Here is a 20315-nt window from a genome sequence, read left to right as displayed (position 1 = left end):
TCTCTTGTTGATCTTCATATGTTTCTAGCGTTGATACGACACGTAACGGTATACAGCAAACGGGCTAGTCAATGAAAATGCGTCACCTCGCCCACGCAGTAGATCATCAATTTTCACAATAAATTCTGCCGTCGATAAATTTCGCGTCGATTTTGTAAAATTTCAAGAAGAAAGATCGACGATCGATCCTCGACTGTCATTGTTGGGTCCGTAGCGAGATTTGAATAAAAAATTTTGTCTTGCATGAAAATCATGGGGTCCTGCGAATTTTTCAATCACTCCAGTTGTGATCGTGACTCTTGTAACTTGCGATAGATTCAGTTTACTTCGAAACTCCTGCGCAAAGACAGAATCGACGCTGCAGGCCCTAATTACGAATTGACAATATCGATAATAATTGTATTTTATATATATATATATATATATATATATATATATATATTTTTTTTACCTTTTTCTTTTTGAAAACGATCCTTGCGTCGTATATGATATCTTATATGTACACACGAAGTTTTATATTTAATATGCACTTGGAAGACAGAGGTTTATATCGTAATATGCGTATATGTATTATTATACCTATATTGTTTATTGACTTAAGACTATTTATCGAAGGGAATGCTTGCGAAAGGAGCGATTGATTATTGGATCCAATTGAAACGTATAGATAGATACTAGCAGCTAACACGTAATTTTCACATGTGACAATTAGCATTTGTTATTTTTTGAGAAAATATTCCAATCCAATCGTTCAATCCAATTGACAAAACTTATCGCTCGTGTCAACCAGTGTATTAATTGTATCGATGAGCGATCAGTTACTAATTGATATGTATCGATCTCTTTTCGCACTTTCCCTCAAATAACACATCACCGACAAAACTCCGATCCGCTCTGACATACGCCGATTGAAAAATCAATGAAGAGTCGCAAAAATTTTTCTTTTTTTTTCCGATATAATTATAAGGATTCTATATAACTGACAATTGATTAAATTGTGTTTTAGGGATTAGACAATTTTTTTGAAAAATTATACATGCTTATTCGATAAATTTTGTCGATCCCTATGAGATTTGTCGGTATTCTCCGAATATACATGATATATTACACGCTCGTACGTTATGATACTATATTCGAATAATCAAATTGGAGCGTTAAAATGACGTCAAGAGAATCAACAGATATAAGATTATATTATCATCACCCAGATCATCCTCCGTATCCAGGCATGACGTACGATAAATAATTAATCGTTAATTGAGATTAAGGGATGACTATCATTCCTGAGATTAAAACTTATGGGATAATTATTAAGTGACGATTAATTAACGGCCAAGCGAATTATTTAGGATTTTTGCGATATCTAAAAATGGCTATAATTGTGTAAACGAGATTTTAATTTTTTTTTTTAATTTTTTTTTCCAAGATCCCACGATAAGATCCTTTAACGCTTTTCGTGATTTCGTGGACGTTCGGTGTAGTCGAAAAGGAAAAATTTATACCGCGTAAACGTATCGTATACAGGGATATGTACAATAGAGGCCCTTTGAGAATCACAAGAAACGCGAAAGCTAAACTCGAGAAGGATCGCGGTGAGATTAATTATTATTATTTCCTCCATTATCACGATTGATCAACGATAAAAGGACATTCGCCATCTATTTAATAATAAAAAACGGTCCCGCTCGATATTATATAGTCTAGATGAACTTCAGCTGCCTAACAGGGCCTGATCTCGTACTCTGCGTCAGGACGTTTGTACGATTCTTTCTCGTTATGACGCTTTTACATAGTTAGACGTAACGATTAGCATTAATGGCGATAGAAATTAAAGCGCAAGGGACTATGGGTAATCAGGGACCTCAGCCTTTCGCGAGCCGCGAACGATCGAAATAAAAAGGCTTTGCAAATAAATTAGGAAAATTTGCGGCGCTCGTGCCCGCAATTTAATATTCTAACGATGTACAACCGTAAGAGTTTGCGATCTTTGATTTGTAATTTTCACCCTACCCATTCACTCTCTAGCCCCCTCACACTTCACGCATATCATCCACTAATCACCCATCTTCGATACTTCTAAAAACGAACGGCCGAACGTTTTTTTTTTTAATACAATCGGCAAATACTGTCGAGTATTAATTAAAAAGCATGTAATTGGCAATATTTCACGTACTTTATCATCCATTCGAAGTAATCTACGTGCCAGGTCTATTAATTGATTTATCTCGGCTACCCTTAAAAAAATATTGATCCGATCGAAGCTGTCACGTGTATGTAATATTAATTTTTACGTATCTAATCGATATTCAAAATTGATAGTTTTGCTCGACGCTACTGATCTGTTATATTGACTATTGCTTTGCCAGCTGCAATCGAACTAGATACCCGCCTATAATGTATGTCGCGTAAAGTCGTTTGATTTTGAGAAGCAAAGAAAAATAATTTTTTTCTCAGTGAAACTGGAATATACAGTTTTCTTTTGTTCAATGTAACCTCACGTTTTTCATGTTTATTGTATTTTTCAGATTCCACTAAATATGGATTATTTAGCTACACTTTTTTTTTTTATCAGCGCACCCTGATATGTCTTAGATATGGTGGGTGATGATAGACAGTTTTTTTTGTTGGTTATGATAATAGTTTGATAAAAGGCAAATTGTCGCTTACAGGATCAATGTCGATGGTTTCAACGAATTTTAAAATTTTATGTGACACTCGTTGATTTCTTTTTGGATATTTATGCGACGAAGAAAAAAAAGGTTTAAAATGCATCAATGCCGAATGACTATCGTCACGCTGAATGTTACTCACGCCGTTCCTTATCATTTTTGTGTAACCGACATTACGTTTCAAAAAGATACACGACACAGTATGCACCTCGATCGAAGAGCAGGGATTTTAGGTTTCAAGACTTTTTCTTTACATATGCGATATGCGTAATCGTACGATAAGACTGCCGGACGAATGATAAGAAAGAAGTCGAATAAAAATTGCAAAATAATCTTTCACTTGCTTAAAATTGATATTTCATTCTCTATATGTGTCTGCGAAATTAATTGATTTCGATAAATCCTACAATTATCCGTTCCGACAATATTACCGAAAGATATGTTATTGATCATTGATATGACAATCGGTCATGACTTTCGCGCGGCCACTTTACTCCATGGCGTCGTACTTGACTTTCTTCACTTTGAAGTATCGATAAGCGGCGTAACCGGTGATGGTCAGAAGAACCGCAGCTGCCAATGTCGATCCAACTGCAACTGGTGCAGTTTCGTCTCTGCCTGCACGTGCACTAAAGGACTTGCATGAGAATTCAGCAGCGAAGTTGTTGTCCTTGAATTTGAAAGGTTGTAGCTTCAAGTCCCTAGAAGGAAATTTTTAATATTAAAAAAAAAAATCTATCGATCGCCATAAATTTTGTTTATACTTTAAAATCATCTGTATGTATATAATTTACCTCAAAAGTAAACTGGCGTGATTCTTTCCGTCTGTCAACGGAATTTCCACTTCCTCGTTGCAGGTATACGACTTTCCAAGAGGAGTTGGGAAGAACTTGTGCTTCTGTCCGGTGCTCAGTCGTATAGTCTTCTCTGGATGGATACAAAGAATTTTGTTGTTGCACGTAAGTAAAACTATTGTTGCCTAACTGACCGAAGCGTCTTGAAACCTAATTAACGTGGTAACTTACTTGGCTCATCAACGTGCTCGAAGTGACGGTCGCTAGAATTGTAGGTTAATTCTATTTTATCGACGTACCATCGTTCGTTACCAGGAGTCTGAAAATAAAATAGAGTGACTTAACCGTTTTTGAGAAAAAATTCTTCATAAGGAAGACACAGTGCATGCATCTACTGTGTATATATAACACAGTGCATATATACAGTCACGTTTTACAGGTAAAAATTTGTCTTGTCCATAAATGCTGGTAAAAGAGAGTCTTAATACTTGGAAAGTAGAAAATGGGATTCTGTAAATGCATTTTTCGTTGAATCTACACGGAATTATACATCCGCCCGCCCTCCCGCGCCACTCTGTAATATCGGTCAAGAACGGAATAAATCAAAGATGGACGCGCGCGTAGCGAGCAGTCGCATCGAATACGCTGTACTAATTACAATAATTCCCGTTTAATATTCCTTTAGGAACACTAACACCGAGATATAATGACATCTTGTGAATGCATTACTTTGGCGAAGCTCCAGAAGAGTACGAAAGCATTCCACCTCAAAGACATCGTCGCAGTGTTCTCGTTGTCACAGTGTCCGCTGACAATGGCATCGTCAGGAACGTAGATTGGCGCATCCTGGAACAAATGACGGTATGAAAATAACCCATTTCCAATAAAATCAATGAAACAATATTTAAATAGGCATTCTGCCGTCCGTAAAGTACCTTCTCCTCGCCGAGTTTATTACGATATTTAATCGTGATTATCGCGTCCACCTGCAGTAAAATGCAAGCCTGTCCGTTGCTTCCGTTGAAACGGTAAAGAGGATCGCCAGAAGATGGCAGTCGCTGCATTGTCGGGCTCGTAGTCGGGCTCGTAGTCGAGCTTGTTCTTAGTTCGGAATTGACGACTGGCTGAGAAAACATAATAATCGATTTTCTAATTATGTTGTATACCAATACAGCCAAAGGATTAGATATTAAAGATTAGGCATGGTAAAAATTTATAAAGACGTCGAAAACAGTGTATCATTGTACTCTCTAACCTCAAATCGTGCTTCGGTGTGCGGGATACCGAGTACACAATTTCGTTATATAAAAAAATATATATTGTGATAAAAATCGTTCATACTATGAAACGCGAAGTGTTCGTGTCGATGGTGCGTTTAATATTTTAACATTTGGTCAGGTTAAAGCCACGTGGTTGCTAATAAGATCTAGACATGGCGTCGCGCTTTGTTTTTCTTCGCATATTTTTGTTTTCTTTTTCTATTTGCAATTTTATGAACTCCCATTAAAAACCTCGGCGTGACTATCTATACACGATCGAGTAACAACTCTTAAGGCCCACGATTACCGACACGAAGAATCTTAGTCAAAGATTTAAACTGTAATAAATGACCGGTGAAGCGATTCGCGTTTAGATTATTGTTTAATCATTCAGGTACTGTATAATTTTTCAATTATACGGAAAATGTCAGTAAAAAATTCTTTAAGGCTGTATATCAAAGAATGTTTAGTATATGTACAACGGCCATTGTTCAGCTGGGGATGACGAGGTATTACGTGTGGCTACTATTTAGGTGTGATTTCTAACCCAGTGTCCTTGCACATAATAATTAAATGTGTATACACGTATACATGGCTTGTATATGAAATACCCACGTGAGTATGTATATCCATGGTCATATTAGTTGGAAATGACGGTTAGGGTACTAGGAATCCATTAAAATAATTACGCCCACGGTGGACGAAGGTTTTACAAAAAAAAATTGATCGATTAACTTCCGTAACGTCGACTATGCTTTAAATCAGAAAGTCTTTTTCGATTATTTATATATAAATGTATTTAAAAAAAAAAGTTACTGTTTCTGTTTCAATGAGTATGAGACAGGAGAGGGAGAGCAGATCTAACATTAACATTTTTCACTACAGGGAGTGGCGAAATTAACTTACCAATGGTAACCTGGTCCTGGTGATTGGTAATTCTGCTATTACTTTGGCCATCCGAGTTGTTGTGTAACGCTGCTCTTCCAACCTTCGTGGGAGCATCGTTGGTGTCGGAATGCTCAGGACGGTGCCCAGGAGACACCCTGGATTTAAAATACATATATATGGAATTAACTGCACAGTTACGTTATGTTTATTTTTGTTTATAACGTCTTTCTTTTTTTGTAAATGGGGTGATAGCATTTTTATTGTACTTGTACACGCAGTGAATAGCGTACTGCGATCATGAGTAAACGTGGAGGTATTGTATTTGTAATCGGCTCCTATGCACTTTTGTTATGTTGGTGCGCTTGTACAATGTCGATTTTATATTCCTGGCCGATATCGTGTTACTGAAATTTCTATGTCCGTGATTAATGCGCCACGCGAGCGCACTAGCTAGGCGTGGGAGGTTCGTGTCTATTTCGATAAAATTTACAGGTGCGTATATGCATACGCGAGGGTAAATTAGGTGATAACGATAAAAATTAGTAGATTTATCTAGGGACAAATTTGAAAATTATATAATAACACAGAAGGATATAGTTCACTTGAACGCTAGAATGTTTCTATTTTTTATCAAACAATTTTTATTTAAAAATGTGGTAAAACCGAAAATTATAAATCATCGACACGTGAAACACCTGCTGGACGTATTTAATTTTTTGTAAAAAAACATATTTCTGGTAATTCAAATTTCTACGTCGCATTTTTCAGATATCAGTTAAATCGTGTCAAGTCTGAACTGTAGAAATTGTTTGAAAATTCAATACATAATATATTATACGATTATCATTGACACTGATTGATCATTATTAATTTTACTCAATGATATAATTGCAGCCTGTGTAATCAGTGACAGGAAGAATCGAAGAATCAACGACCGCAGGGACAGTGCAGAATCAAAGGGATGAAACGATAAGCGTTCTAAGACCGTATGTATGAAAGGGGCGTTTTTTTTTTCTTAAGGGTTGCGTTGGTTCAATGAGTAAATCAAAATTCGACTCACACAGGAAAAACAACGTTTTGAACGTAGCACGACGAGCCATGGTCGTCGTCAATCTGTCCAGGACTTAGTGTTCCAGTAGACGAGGTGGTGATCGCCCGCAGGTGACTTCCTGCTGGTCGTCGCGACGGCTGCGTCTCCGAGGTTGGCGGAGGTTATGAGAGAAAGAGAAGAGTCAGCACAGGCGAGAGAGAGAGAGGGCGTCGCGCGCAGGAGAGAATCGGATGTCAGCGAGAGAGAAACTGGAACGAGGAACATGGCGGTGGGGTTAGGTAGGAAGGGGGATACGATCAATAGGGGTAGGTTTTAGCATGCGCTACTTCAGAAGCCAGACATGACTCCTTTGTACGAGGACAAGCTATGAGGATGTGCCTCTAACAGCTACCCTGGACTACGAATAGCACGTTTCACCCCGTTGTAACATACGCCAACGCGTTAAATTTTCAACAGATTTCATTCACAGACCTCCATTTCAAACCTTAGCCTTACCTTAGGTATATTAGCTTTGTATGTACGTACCTGGAACATATTTACTTTTAAAATTGTGAGTAATGCGGTACGACGAAGTGACAAAGTTTATGCGGTCATTTATTCTTTAATTCGTGGTAGCGCATGACGTATCTTTTTGGCAGAGTTCATTTTGCAATAAGGGGATTTGGGATTTACGAGGTATAGTAAAACGTGACCGGTTTTACTTTCTCATAATGGTGCCCTTTATAGTGGTCTGCTCATAAGTTTTACATTATTTATGCTCTTATTTAATTTAAGTGTATTTTTATATTTAGTTGATGACGATGTTCAGATTAATCTGTATAGTTGAGGGGTTTCTAGATTTAGGTTTTTGTTATCCTTATAGTTAATCCTCGTGTATCTTTTAGTTCAAGGTTTAATACACGTCAGTTCGTGCGTGGGTGACGTGGATGCGTTCCACATAAGGCACGCAGTATTTCAGGCGGGAGACCTTTCGTGATGTCAAAAGGTCAGGTGTCTCTTAACAGCAGACGCAGTGTACTTTCCGATTGGATATGGTACTGGTCTATTAAGAGGGTTGAGGAATAGCTAATAGTTCTATTTGGAGGAAAAAATAAATAGTCGGCTCAGGAATGCATATTTTTGTAATTTATTTTTTTTTTGTAGTTTGCATACATCACATTATAGAAAGATTCAGTCAATAATCAAGAGATGTTCAGGACAGGTAACAGTTGAATTAAATGTTTTTATGTTTTTAATGTTATTTAAACATTTGCTTTGTTTTAGCACCGTATCGCGTTGGTTCAACTTCCAACAGGACGTCATCCTTTGCATCTGATTAGAAGTCTTTTTCGCAGACGCTATAATGTCTGCATGACACTCACGTCATCTATGGTAATGTTAAGTATACGTTAATTCGATTGTAATTGTACTTTGTAATAAGCATGCGTAATATGTGTAGACGTTAATAAAGTGGAATGTGTGAATATGACGTGTAATATTTTTCCATGTAGTGTATCAAAGATAGGGGGCGCTTGGAAAACCTGATTTTCTCTGAAAATCTTTATAGTTTTAGTTCAGTGTATCAACGATAGGGGGCGCTTCGAAATATTGATTTTTCCAGAAAATCTTTAATTTTAGTTCCGTATATCAACGACAGGGGGCGCTTCAATTTACTAGAAAAAAAATACTAGACACTGCAAGTATCCTGCTTTAGCTCGTTATATTAACGACAGAGCGTGCCTCCAACTCCAATTCTTCTTCATCCCTAGAAAACTATATACTCAGAACATCTATATACTCTTACTTGGAGTATCTCCAAACAAACCAAGAAAATTATATCACTTGAACTATAACTAACAAGTATTAACCCATTAAAAAAAATTATTATTAGCATACCCATGTTCGGGAACTCCATGAAACAGACCGACTCTACGGAAGAATGAAAGGTCCAAGCTGGAGCCCCCTTTTATATACCAGACAATGTTACCCACTCTGCTGAGTGACCCAGCAAGTGGTGCCCTCTACGACAAATTTAATAACTATGTATGTATCACACCTATCGCCAGATATAATCCTTCCCACACTCGTTCCTCCACGGGACATAAAGCAGAGATGAGCAGGGAGATGTACAACGCTCCGGTTTTAGGCGATACCAAAATCATACCGCTAAATCGTAGCGGCAAGTCTGGAAGTAGGATTCTGTGATCATCGCCTCCGTCGACAATGCAAATCCCGTCGTAGCCGAGCTAAACGTGAACACGAACGCGTAGCTTGGCGGGCAGAGGTTCTCCGCTACTCACCGCTGGTTCCCAAAGCAGCTCTTAGAACGAGATCGGGAACTATAGAACTTCTCAAGAAGAAATAAATATAAAAATAGAAGAAGGTTCGAAATGATTCCAAGAGACCAGTATAGGAGACCGGCTCGAGGAAGAATGAGCGCTCCGAGTCCGGGCACTGACTTGAGCGCTCCCCCCTCTCTCCGCCTGCTCCCACTCGCCGACTCCTGCGCGCTCACAATTTTGGGCAACTTCCAGTACTTCTAAACATGCTTGGCCTGAATTTCCGATTTCTGAGTGTTAATATTTTACTTTATTGATATAATTAATTATTTTAATGTTACAAACACTTAATTTATTAATATTTCAATTTGAATGTAATTTATTTTCAATATTCTACATTTTCAATTCAAATTTTATCTTCTCCGTATATTCCGCGAGATTTTGATTTAGCCTCAGTTTTATATTTTGAATAAATTTTGAAAGTAAATCAAGATCCAATAATATTTAGTAAAAATTGATGTGCTACACGTCTTAAAAATATTTCAACAATAGGCTTTTTCAATAATTCTTGAGAAGTTCTATAGCTTCCGGTCTCGTTCTAAGAGCTGCTTTGGGAACCAGCGGTGAGTAGCGGAGAACCTCTGCCCGCCAAGCTACGCGTTTGTGTTCACGTTTAGCTCGGCTACGACGGGATTTGCATTATCGACGGAGGCGATGGTCACAAACTCCTACTTCCAGACTCGCCGCTACGATTTAGCGGCATGATTTTGGTATCGCCTGAAACCAGAGCGTTGTGCATCTCCCTGCTCATCTCTGCACAAAGCCAAGTAGACCAACTAGACCAAAAAGATGCAACCCCCATATTTTACTCACCTGCCAATTGCTGTATGACTTACGGATTGCCAAACTTGCCATAAAAAATCCAGTTTTCCAAGAAGATCCCACAATTTCTCCGTCTCTCATACGATTGATCGTCGCACAAAGGAAATCAATGGAAACTAAAATTACAGCACGCACAAGACTGCGTGCAACCAGTCACAATCAACCGTCTCACGGAATCTACTGAAAAAGTATTACCTTTATTTAATCGACGGAATGCCTTCGATAAATATATTAAACTTAAATTGACCACCTCAACCACTGTCTCTCGTGTACCAATAAAATCCGACTACAGTCCAGGTTATATATTTGAATCACGCGCGCAAATGACTCTTCAGCAACCACCATTGAAAATTAATATTATCGTATATACATATATAATATATATAAATAATTACATGACGTAACAAAAGAAAGAGTGGGTACCTTAACAATTAAACGAATGCTGACCGTGGGCACCTATATTCAAATACAATCGTCCACAACATCACAGGGAGTCTTCAATTAGGAAACAATACGTGTCACCATTTTATTATAAACGTTTGTTACTACATTTTGGCTAGATACCGATCACCAGAAAACACTTAGCAAAGCTGTATGTACCTATCTACAGATTGGCGTATCGTGTAGCACGCGTGTGCGCGCAATGAAAACCAAAACAAAGAGAAAGGAGAGGTTATCGAGGGAATTATCGAAGGTATCGGAAAGGTATAAAGGAGTAGGAATCGATCGGGTAGATGATTGGAACGAATACAATAGGGACGTAACGGAAGGATTTTCATCGATGAACTGACTATTACTATTAATATTTCCTTTGTTAATTAAATCGTCGCTGCTGCTCGCGTAACAGCTCACTTTTTGTTCTCAACGTTCACTTCCTCAACGCACTTTACTTTTCCTTTCGAGTCATCGCACTCACAGCATCCAATCGACGCCACGTATTTTCTTTCACTTTATGGGTAGAGTCGCGATAATTCCAAGCGCCAAGCGAGACTCGGACACGCGAGTCACGTGATCCACCATTGACGTCATTGACATATTTCGCCTCGCCTATTATTCCCATCAATAAATTTTCATGTTAAAATAATTAGTGTTCTTATGCCTACACGTGATTCTATTATTTCCTTTTGTAAGTATTAATCATTAATTTATACATTCATTTGTTAAAGCAAGCGAGCGTAGGATGGGTGTATGTATAGATTATAATAATAATTTTTTTTCACCTATGTGATAAGGGGGAGTTTTTCATCGTTAAACGCCATTAGGGTACCTTATCGTGTAACACTAATAATAATTACTATTATTAGATGTGTATATATATATTTATATATATATAAAGTTATGTTCGTTAACGGCGACCGAATCGAAGTGACAGCATTACACTTAAATAATGATAATGATGATAATAATAATAATAATACAAATCGCGTTATAACGTTCATCCGATATATTGTACTCAAATTATGTGTACGAGTTTGATAATGTAATTAGTGAATTGATAAAACGTAAATTTAGATTTAAGAACAGGGGGGTTGCGTGGGTGGTGGAGCAGCGGTGAAAGAAAGAAAACAAAAAAAATTATAATAAAGCCCTTTGTCGCTCCCCGTTAATCTTCCTTAAACGCCGTTAATTCTCTTTCTCTTTTTTCACAAATCAATCGACCCATCCGACCAAGTGAGAATTTAAAGACTATTATGTATTTAACGTGTCTTACATTAATGACGCCCAGCGATATATAACCTTAAAACCGTTACTTTACATTGTTCGCGGCGTTCCGCCATTTTGTTCGTCATCTTCTTTTGCTTTCTCACCTAGATACAATAATAACTATTAATACCAAGCGAGGAAACTAAAGTATTTATGATTACGCATTAATATAATAAGTCCCGACGCCTGTGCTTGCAGCAAGTCCATTAACGATTGCGTGTCGTTAATGCGCGGTACCTCTGTAATCCGGAAGTGACGAACGTACGCAACCGGAAGGAGTTCATCTTCTTTCGCGTTTCGTTTCTTCTAAAACGCAACGGCGACCTTCAAACCCGATTTCCATTAACCGTAACGTTGAGGTTGGTAACCTTTCGGTATATCACCACGTGGTGTATAAGGTTTTGAGAAATAATTACGTGACAAAGATATTAACGATTTTTCACAATTAAATCCAGTCTGTACGATCGCACTGCCGCGACGCTTTTGCACGACGAGTATCGAACGCGAGACACTTTGACGCTGACTCTGTCGAGTTTGGTCGTTGACAGTGGCTAGTATGGAAATGTGACAAAAATAACACAACGTGCACTTCCTACTTATCACTCTTGCGCTTTACGTTCCTGTCTTTCGTTTCTCTTTTTCTCATCCTTTTTTTTTTACGCAACAAATTAACGACCGCCTATAGTCTCGTTGACGCAATTCTTATGCTTTTTTTTTTCTTCTTATTTTTGCTTCCCTCTAATCTTAGGCAAATATAAAAATGGCTTACGATGTCAGAAAATCGTGGTACAATGTCCTCGTGTTTTATGTATTCCTCGTTTATATTCTTTTTATGTATATTACTTTTGTTATATATATATATATATATATATATATATATATTTCTCTCTTGACACTCATTCTCTTTCATTCACTTTCTCTCGCGCGCGCGTACTCTCTCTCTCTCTCTCTCTCTCTCTCTCTCTCTCTTTCTGTCTCTATTTCCGTGTATATATGTATCTTTATGTATAACCGTGTAGTACATCTCTTTCGGTGTGAGGCTCTCTCATTCATTAATTTAGTACCTTTAATATTATATTATATTATATATACACCGTGACTCTGAAAACCCGCCTCCTACGTACATAAACATTTGCTAATGTATTTTCTCTTTCTTTCTTTTATATCTTTTGTCATTGTCTCTTTTATTTTATTTTTCTCTCTCTCTCTCTCTCTCTCTCTCTCTCTCTCTCTCTCTCTCTCTCTCTCTCTCTCTCTCCCTTTCTCATTCACTCTCTTTCACTCTTTTTCGTTCGCACTTCGACCGCAAATGCACCTGCTAACGAAAGGATAAAGAATACAATGTAGCCAATTATAATACCTAGATTTATTATTATCATATCCTCGGTAGAAATAGCAGATCTCGTTAGTAATAATGCAAGTTTAGGTATACGAACTCTTTTTAAGATGAAGTACTTACTTATCTTATTCACATGACACGCGAGTAAGTCGCACGAATCAAGTTTCATCCGTAGATTGTGTGTTAATAGTTCCTCCTCTCTCCTATCATCAGAATAACGTGTTTTCTTTGCCTATTTACTTATTTCACGATAATAATAATACAATAATATAATAATAATTAATCGTCATCATCATTATTATCCAATTAATCGGCTAGTGTCTATAATGCTGTGTATTTGCGAACTTACAATTACAGATAGAAAAAGAACTGAAGCATCATAAAAATGATTTCGGGAAAAAAAAAGGAAAAAAAAAACAGACAGTTAATGGCTGCGCGCGCTTCGATGCAGCGTCCAGAATCAATTAGAATTATTGGTTCTCATTGACGTGCGGATGGTGAAGGTAGTTTGTGTTCTTTTTTTTTGTATTTTTTTCCTGTTTCTTTTTCTTTCCACGTAACCCACATTCCTTTTCACAAACAAAAGTTTTAAGCTACACTCGTCGACGCAAAGACTCTGTTTATGCGTTCCCTTTATTTTGACTTCTTCGTTAATCGGTCACAACGTGTGAGAAGTACTCGATAGAAAATAAGAAAGTAACCCTACCCCGTTCTCGCTAGGTCAGACTTATGCGTTCACGAAACATGCAAATCGAGAGTCCAAGGAATATGTGAGAATTGACACGAGGGACACATAGAAACGAAAAGGAACGAAGAATCCTCCCTGAATAAACGAATAATCTTGACATTATAGTTGCTCTGTGCTCTTAAAAGCCAAGATGTGAAAAGACTTTAGTATTTTTCTTCTAACACCGAGAGGAGTCAGGTGTCTCCGCGATCGAATTAATCTCCTCGAATAAATAATTCGCTCGATCAAATTCAAATCAATACCTCGTCGCGTTGATAAGGAATTGTCTACGTCCTCGACGGAGATTAAACTACGGTACAATAACGGGGCGATCGAAAATTTTAATTAAATAGATTTTATAATTTTCTCGCTCTCGCTCGTCATTCCTTCTCATCATTATTCTCGTTAGGCACACGCTCGTCAATAACGCTACAGTATCATAGGCCTCTATATAAAACGAAAGAAAAGGTACTCTGTAAATTTACGTGACAGAATTGCTTTGAAAATGACATCTCGTAAAACAAAAAAAAAACCGCTAACTTCAGCAGAGACACTTAGCGATAGATACACGTAGCTTTAATATAGCGTTTTCACTTTTCTTGCCAATATTTTTCTTAATTCCAAAGACGCGAGTGAACCGTAATTAATTTTTTCCTTTAATTTCTCTCACTATAAAATCATGTCTTCCATTCAAATCTCTTCGTCCACCCACCTTCGGCCTTCTCTCCTCTCATGCTATATGCCTCATAACAAACAACTGCAACATCAAGACTCACTACGGGTGTTCCATAATACTGCTACAGAAACGAAACGACTTCTACACACGCGACTTGCACGATCTTCCTCCTTTGACATAGGGGTAAGGACATTCCGCATGTACATACCGAATACAAAGACATACCGATTTCTATTTATTTAACGTAATTCCGTAGGATCCTTGCGCGAAGTAACGTCTCTCTCGCATCCGAAGATCCATCCTCGGTAGGAGCGTCTACGTCATAATTCAAGATGGCGCGAGGATGAATACGACGACACACGTCTCTAACGTTATTCCATACTCTCTCTCTCTCTCTCTCTCTCTCTCTCTCTCTTTCTCTCTCCTTCTCTCCTTCATCCCTCTCCTCTGTTCCTCCTTGATTCCGTAACCTAATTCTCTTTCTAACCATCTCACTCGAGGCTGTCGCGGACACTATATTTTAATCCGCTGCCATTTATTTGGCACTCGGGAGTATTCGGAGCAATACACATATATACCAGCACATCCGGCCAAACTATGGATTCACAGGCTTCGTCGTTTGACCTCCGACCCAGCCCCCCATCCACCCCCCGCCCGCAACGGCTCAATCTTCAGCATTTCCAGCCAAAACAACAAGCCTTCAACGAGCACGTTAATTATTTCTGTTTTCGATAATCATTCGCGCGTCGCACTTCCGTTCAACGCATTTTCATAGTTCCTAATGACGTCACTCGCAAGCGCTCTCGACTGTGAACTGCCCATATGGACGTCAGACAAATATCTCTTGCTCCTCGGATTCGTTTTCGCTTTCGGACGACGAGCTCCTCGAGTCCCAGATGATGTACGAATAACGGTCCTCGGTGGATACCAGTCGATAGCTGAGCTCACCAGAGGGTTAGGGGTTGGTACGAGCGGCAAGTGCGCCGGTGGCCGGCAGTCACAGCTTGAGCTCGTTCGCTATTTTACTGGCGATGTTCTTGAAGCCGATCGAGGTACCGGATATGCGCTTGAAACGCACGCCGTTCAGGGACAGACGCGGAAGCTTGCACACTTCGATCTCCCATTGAACCTGACTGTCCGTCGCCGCGTCGCCGTGTGCGCACAGCAGGAGGAATCGCTCGCGCTGCTCGTATTGACATTTGTTAGCATCCAGCACCTGAAATTTACGAAGATCGTATTATTTTTATTATTCAAAATGGCGCTTCTTTTCCTCACGACAATTTTACATATATCAATCTCACCTTTCTTATCTCGGACATTATTTCGTTCGGATCCCGACTGCTCGTTGTCTTCATGCTCCAGGTGAAACGAAGACTGCGTGGTTTTACCTGCTCGTCGTTAGTGGTTGCACCGCTGCAAGAAACAATAATCTTAAGTCTGCCCGATCGTGTGGCATTCTTTTTTTTATCAACTTTTACTACTTTTTTTTTTACAAATTATCATCGTACCTCAAAGTAACTAAAATATTTATATACTACGTAGGGATGTGCTGTACGGGTTTTAATATACGTATTAGAATATGGTTTCTTTGATTCTAATACTGTATGTTTTGATTCTGAAAAATGCACGACTCGTGGAATTGTAAGTGCATTGTTGCCTGTGACGTCACTTGCATTCTTGTTGAAAAACTAGGAAAATTTTCGTGATCGACAAATATAATTAATCGGTATGCAATTGGAAGATGGAAGAATTGACACACGTGCGCGGCATGCTGATTTAACTAGAAAATTTATTTCTGTGCTATATGATTATTTACGTATTGGCTAATTCTATTAGTCGAATACTCGATGTCAATTTTCTATGTATATTATTTATTATGTATATTTATTTTATTATGCGTTGAATTCATCGTGCCTATCTTTCGCTATGTTCAGCACGTGTTTCACTTTACACCTGGACGCTATACGTATCAGCGTACAAATTTCAAGTGATGGTGAAAAAAAAAAAGAAAAATATCTTATAGTGCATAAATTTCAGTATATACAAAATTACCATTAGTAATAATTAAAAGGTTAAAAAATCCACGAAATGAATATTGTTATCTATAATTGATCTGTCATTGGTCACACTAAAAAATTATTTCTAGTCCAAGCTGTCTCTAAGCCTTTTTTTTTATCAATCTGCGTTAATTCATAAATAATCGAAAGGACTACACGGTCCGCGTATAAACATTCGATTAGTGCAGAAGTGACATTAAAAGAAAAAATTAGCATTCTAATTGGACTTTTCAAGTATCAATGTCCGAGATCCAACGTACTGTTACTGTTATTATTATTTGCTATTATTATTTATCATTGTGCCGAACGTGCATGCAAAACACGTAAACAGTATTGAAGAAAGAGCGCCAATTTCAAAAGTACGATATATGTCAAAGGACAAAAACAAGTTGCACAGCGAGTTAAGAGAAAAGAAGAAAGATGGAAACTTTGGGCCGTGGAATTTAATGCTACATGACAACGTACCTCACTACTGGATGCTTTGGGGGTACGGATGGGTCCATGGGGCTGAAATAACAAAACAAAGGCAATTGCTAACAAACACTGAACTTGATAAATCAATCGAATTTTGCTACGTACAACCACCACCAGTCCGTAACCTTTGCAAACCTATTAGTAATAATCGTCGACAAGTTCAGAAATCGTGAGGAAAGAAAATCGACGACCACAGATAATTTACGTAAAATCGCAGATTCAAGTATTTGTCAATTTTTATTCAAATATTTTTCCAAAAAAAAAAAAATACAAAAAACCACCATTCTCCCCCATAACAACAATCGACCCGAAGACTCGCGCGCGATACACACTTGACCCCAATTTTGTAATTTTCTTCAATTTCTCGTGCGCACAATACGAAGAGCGCTCGTCGCGCGCACGTTGCGCAGGAATTTTTGCGAAAAAGCGTAAGAAGAAAACATAAGTGAATGAACATGTAAAAAAAAAAAGAAAAGAGAAAATAGAATAAAAGTGCATGGAAAACAAAAGTACGATTGTGACAACGTATCGTCGAGCGACAAAGTTTTATTGTCTATAGAAATTTTTAGTATACACAGAAGAGACATTCCGTAAATGTTAATATTATATATATATATAGAGAGAGAGAGAGAGAGAGATATAGAAAGAGAGATAAAGAGAAAAAGATGGAGAAAATGAAAAAAAAAAAAAAAAGAAACAAGGATTAAAGCCGATTAAAAACACTTGCGGTGCAAAACAGGGTTAACATGCATAACGGTCACACGTAGGCAACTCGCAGCTTAGAGTTACGTCATTCCTTTCTATAAGAGGTATTCAGAAATAAATAGATACAACGTGTACAAGACATTTTTAAAATATTTATTAATATGAAACTATTATTATTATCGCTGCTTAAAATCATTAAATAATAATTCTATCCTGCGTCATTCGCGAGCCATCGACTGCCCTCCAAACACCACGTGAATGTCCGTACGACAAGAAAAGGCATTCGATCGTGTTCATTTCCTTCTTTTGTTGTAGTGAAATTGACTAAACAAAAGAGAAAAGAAAAAAGGAACGTGAAACAAAAAGAAAAACGTTATAATAAAACGACGAGAAAAATGAGATGACAAAAAAAAAAAGAATAATAATATAGACAACGAGAAAGAGCAAGAAAGCATCGATCGAGATTTCTTGATCGGCTAGTCGTCCCTTCAAAGGCGGCCGCCGCCGGCGTCGTTGGAGTGCAGCGAACGGCAGGCATATTAATTGCAGGCGTATCAAAGATTTCGTATTTATATAATAGCTAGTATAAATGTTTTTTTTGTCTATTTATATATATATATTTATATATATATATATCTATATCTATATCTATATATATATATACATATATATATATATATATATATATATATCGATCTAATTAATTAATATCTCTTTCTCTCTGTGTACGTGTGTCTGTGTCTCATTCATTACGCACAATTTTAATCTACCGGGTGGCCTCAGGCATATCTCCTCTATTAACATTACTACAGCGTTCGACAATCAATCCATGCGCTTGATTGCATTCCAATAACGAACTGAACACTGACGATTCATGCCGCCGATCAATTAAAAAATATAATAATCATCGTAACGACGAGCACGCACTTTCGACGGTGTTGAAATTTAAGTTTTTTTCGTAATCCAAGGGGAAAAAAAAAAACATAAGTCTCAACTGACGATGAGCCGTCGTTATCTCCTTCGTATCGTTTTTCGCCATTAAAGAGAAAAGGAAAAAAAAAAACAGAGAAAAAGGCCATCAGCGACGAACCAATGACGTCAGTGGTGCCCATTCGGAAATTATTAGCTACGGAGATGCCGGCTACGTCGACTGTGACTTTCGTACTCGAAATTCACGTACTCGTGGTTCCGTGTATGTTACAATTACAGTGTAAACGCGTTTCTCGTTATACAGCTATAAGTGAAATTAATTATTCGCAATTTGCGTGGACGCTCGAGAGGAAGCGAGAGCGAAGTTTGAAAAAGGAAAAACAAAAGGGTATAGAAAATAATTAACGGATATAAACGCTCGCACGGAGATCAGCTGTCTCTCTCTCTCTCTCTCTCGAATAATCGAGAGAGACAGACTTTCATTGAATGACCAAAAAATGTGCAAACACTCCAAGGCCACTCTGTAGGACAAGACTAAAAATTTTTGAGAATTACTGTGCAATAATAAATAGTATTTAAGATTTATTGCTTGACGATGTAACGCGCGCATACGTGTCACTGTTCTGTGTCTGGCCTATATGACGTCGGGATGTGTGGATACAGATTGGTCCATTCTGGAGACGAGTACAAATAAACAGAAAAGGAAAAGAAAAAAAGAAAACAAGAAATTCAACACCATTCGACAAACAATTCGCTATTATGATTATTCTCGTTATCATCTATGAGAAACTTAAGTATTTTTATATTTTTCCCCTCTGGAGACGGTAATCGTAAACCCGCAATTCAATGTCAATACGTTGTCACCCGTTATAATATAAGATTGCAAGAATTCGTCTTATGTACATATTGCTAAATGATTAAAAATAATCAATCATAAAAATGAAACGAATTACAGAGACTCATTATTTACAATTGTTTGGAATCTCAAAAAAAAAATGACTTTTTTTTCTCATTATCACGTTTCAACTTTCAATCTAATCGGCGTTACGTCACTTAACGCACTGCCAAATTAATTCATTAATCACGTACCAACGTGGGGTAAACACGACTAATACAAATTAGATAACCCCCCCCCGATAAGGAAAATCTCTCGACGGGCTCGCTGATTCTCCGTATTATAGTCGTGTTGAATTGGCCAAAAACGTTTGCCGTCTCTCAGACACAAAGGAAAGGATGGATAAAAAGTTTTTTCCACAGCTGACTTCGACTTTAAAAATGCCAGTCTGCGTTTTAACGTGAATTTCGGTTTTTCTTGTTTTTCCTTTCCTTTACAATGGAAAAAAAAAAAAAAAAAACTGTAAATTATACACGTGCGTGAATTAATGTCGCGAGATGGACACTTGCGAATCCTGTGTGCTCGGGCGAATGCGAATGGGAATGGGAGATGAAGGATATACGTGGGGTGCGTGTGTGGGTGTTTACAGTGGCCTACCATCTTGCACGTTTCGTGTATTGCTTAATATAATATAATCATTTAAATTACTGATACAATAGAGCTATTTATTATTCGCAATGGACAATTAAAACACATCGGTGTCACGGAACATAGTGGATCTGTAGGTAATTGCAATCAAATAGCAAAAGGTGCCGATAGATTAGAAGACGAGTGGGACGTACATTAGAGATACAATCGACGAAGTAACGTACGGTTATTGGTAAGATTCGTTGCGATTACGTTAAAAAAGTAATTTAGCACTTTCGACAACAAAATATTTTTCATTTACAACATTCACACGTGACGAGGCGTACGGTGCGATTATCTGCATCGCTATTTGTTTACAAGATAGCCCTGAAGTAAGACGAAGTATTTGCGAAGGAAAAAAAAAAAAAAAAAAAAAAAAA

The 20315-nt window shown here is 37.8% G+C and overlaps 2 protein-coding genes and 1 long non-coding RNA gene across 33 annotated transcripts in view; 1 reads left to right on the top strand and 2 right to left on the bottom strand.

Annotated features, from left to right (window-relative positions):
* Positions 1-421: 421 nt before the first annotated feature.
* On the bottom strand, positions 422-6809 carry LOC107269857. The gene is made up of 7 exons (XM_015744192.2): positions 6671-6809; positions 5629-5765; positions 4399-4587; positions 4193-4309; positions 3695-3782; positions 3464-3596; positions 422-3370 (listed from the first exon to the last, which is right to left on the bottom strand). The coding sequence occupies exons 1-7, from the start codon at positions 6708-6710 to the stop codon at positions 3160-3162; spliced, it is 915 nt and encodes a 304-aa protein (XP_015599678.1). The 5' UTR covers positions 6711-6809; the 3' UTR covers positions 422-3159.
* On the top strand, positions 3503-8124 carry LOC107269858. 8 transcript variants are annotated; one of them, XR_003060338.1, is made up of 6 exons: positions 3503-3628; positions 4149-4324; positions 5608-5803; positions 6505-6596; positions 6675-7862; positions 7925-8124. It is a non-coding gene; the product is annotated as an uncharacterized LOC107269858 (long non-coding RNA). The 8 variants fall into 8 exon arrangements; XR_001538152.2 differs by having other exon boundaries at positions 6675-8124; XR_003060337.1 differs by lacking the exon at positions 5608-5803 and having other exon boundaries at positions 6675-8124.
* A 2178-nt stretch (positions 8125-10302) lies between these two features.
* The window catches only part of LOC107269868 (serine/threonine-protein kinase MARK2), a 54593-nt gene continuing 44580 nt past the window's right edge, over positions 10303-20315 (bottom strand). For 20 of the 24 annotated variants that reach the window (XM_015744205.2, XM_015744223.2, XM_015744224.2 and 17 more), the window contains 3 exons: positions 16770-16811; positions 15549-15660; positions 10303-15463 (listed from right to left, as the gene is read on the bottom strand). In XM_015744205.2, coding sequence (XP_015599691.1) covers positions 15245-15463; positions 15549-15660; positions 16770-16811 — 373 coding nt within the window. In that variant the 3' untranslated portion in view covers positions 10303-15244. The remainder of the gene's footprint in view (positions 15464-15548; positions 15661-16769; positions 16812-20315) is intronic. The other 4 variants (XM_025087285.1, XM_025087286.1, XM_025087288.1 and 1 more) reach the window with 1 other exon arrangement.

This window comes from Cephus cinctus, unplaced genomic scaffold (assembly GCF_000341935.2).
Source record: "Cephus cinctus unplaced genomic scaffold, Ccin1 Ccin1_scaffold0690, whole genome shotgun sequence".
In the NCBI taxonomy this organism is placed as follows: Eukaryota; Metazoa; Arthropoda; class Insecta; order Hymenoptera; family Cephidae; genus Cephus; species Cephus cinctus.
The sequence above is the reverse complement of the archived record's forward strand: the minus strand, read 5'-3'. Positions and strand labels throughout refer to the sequence as shown.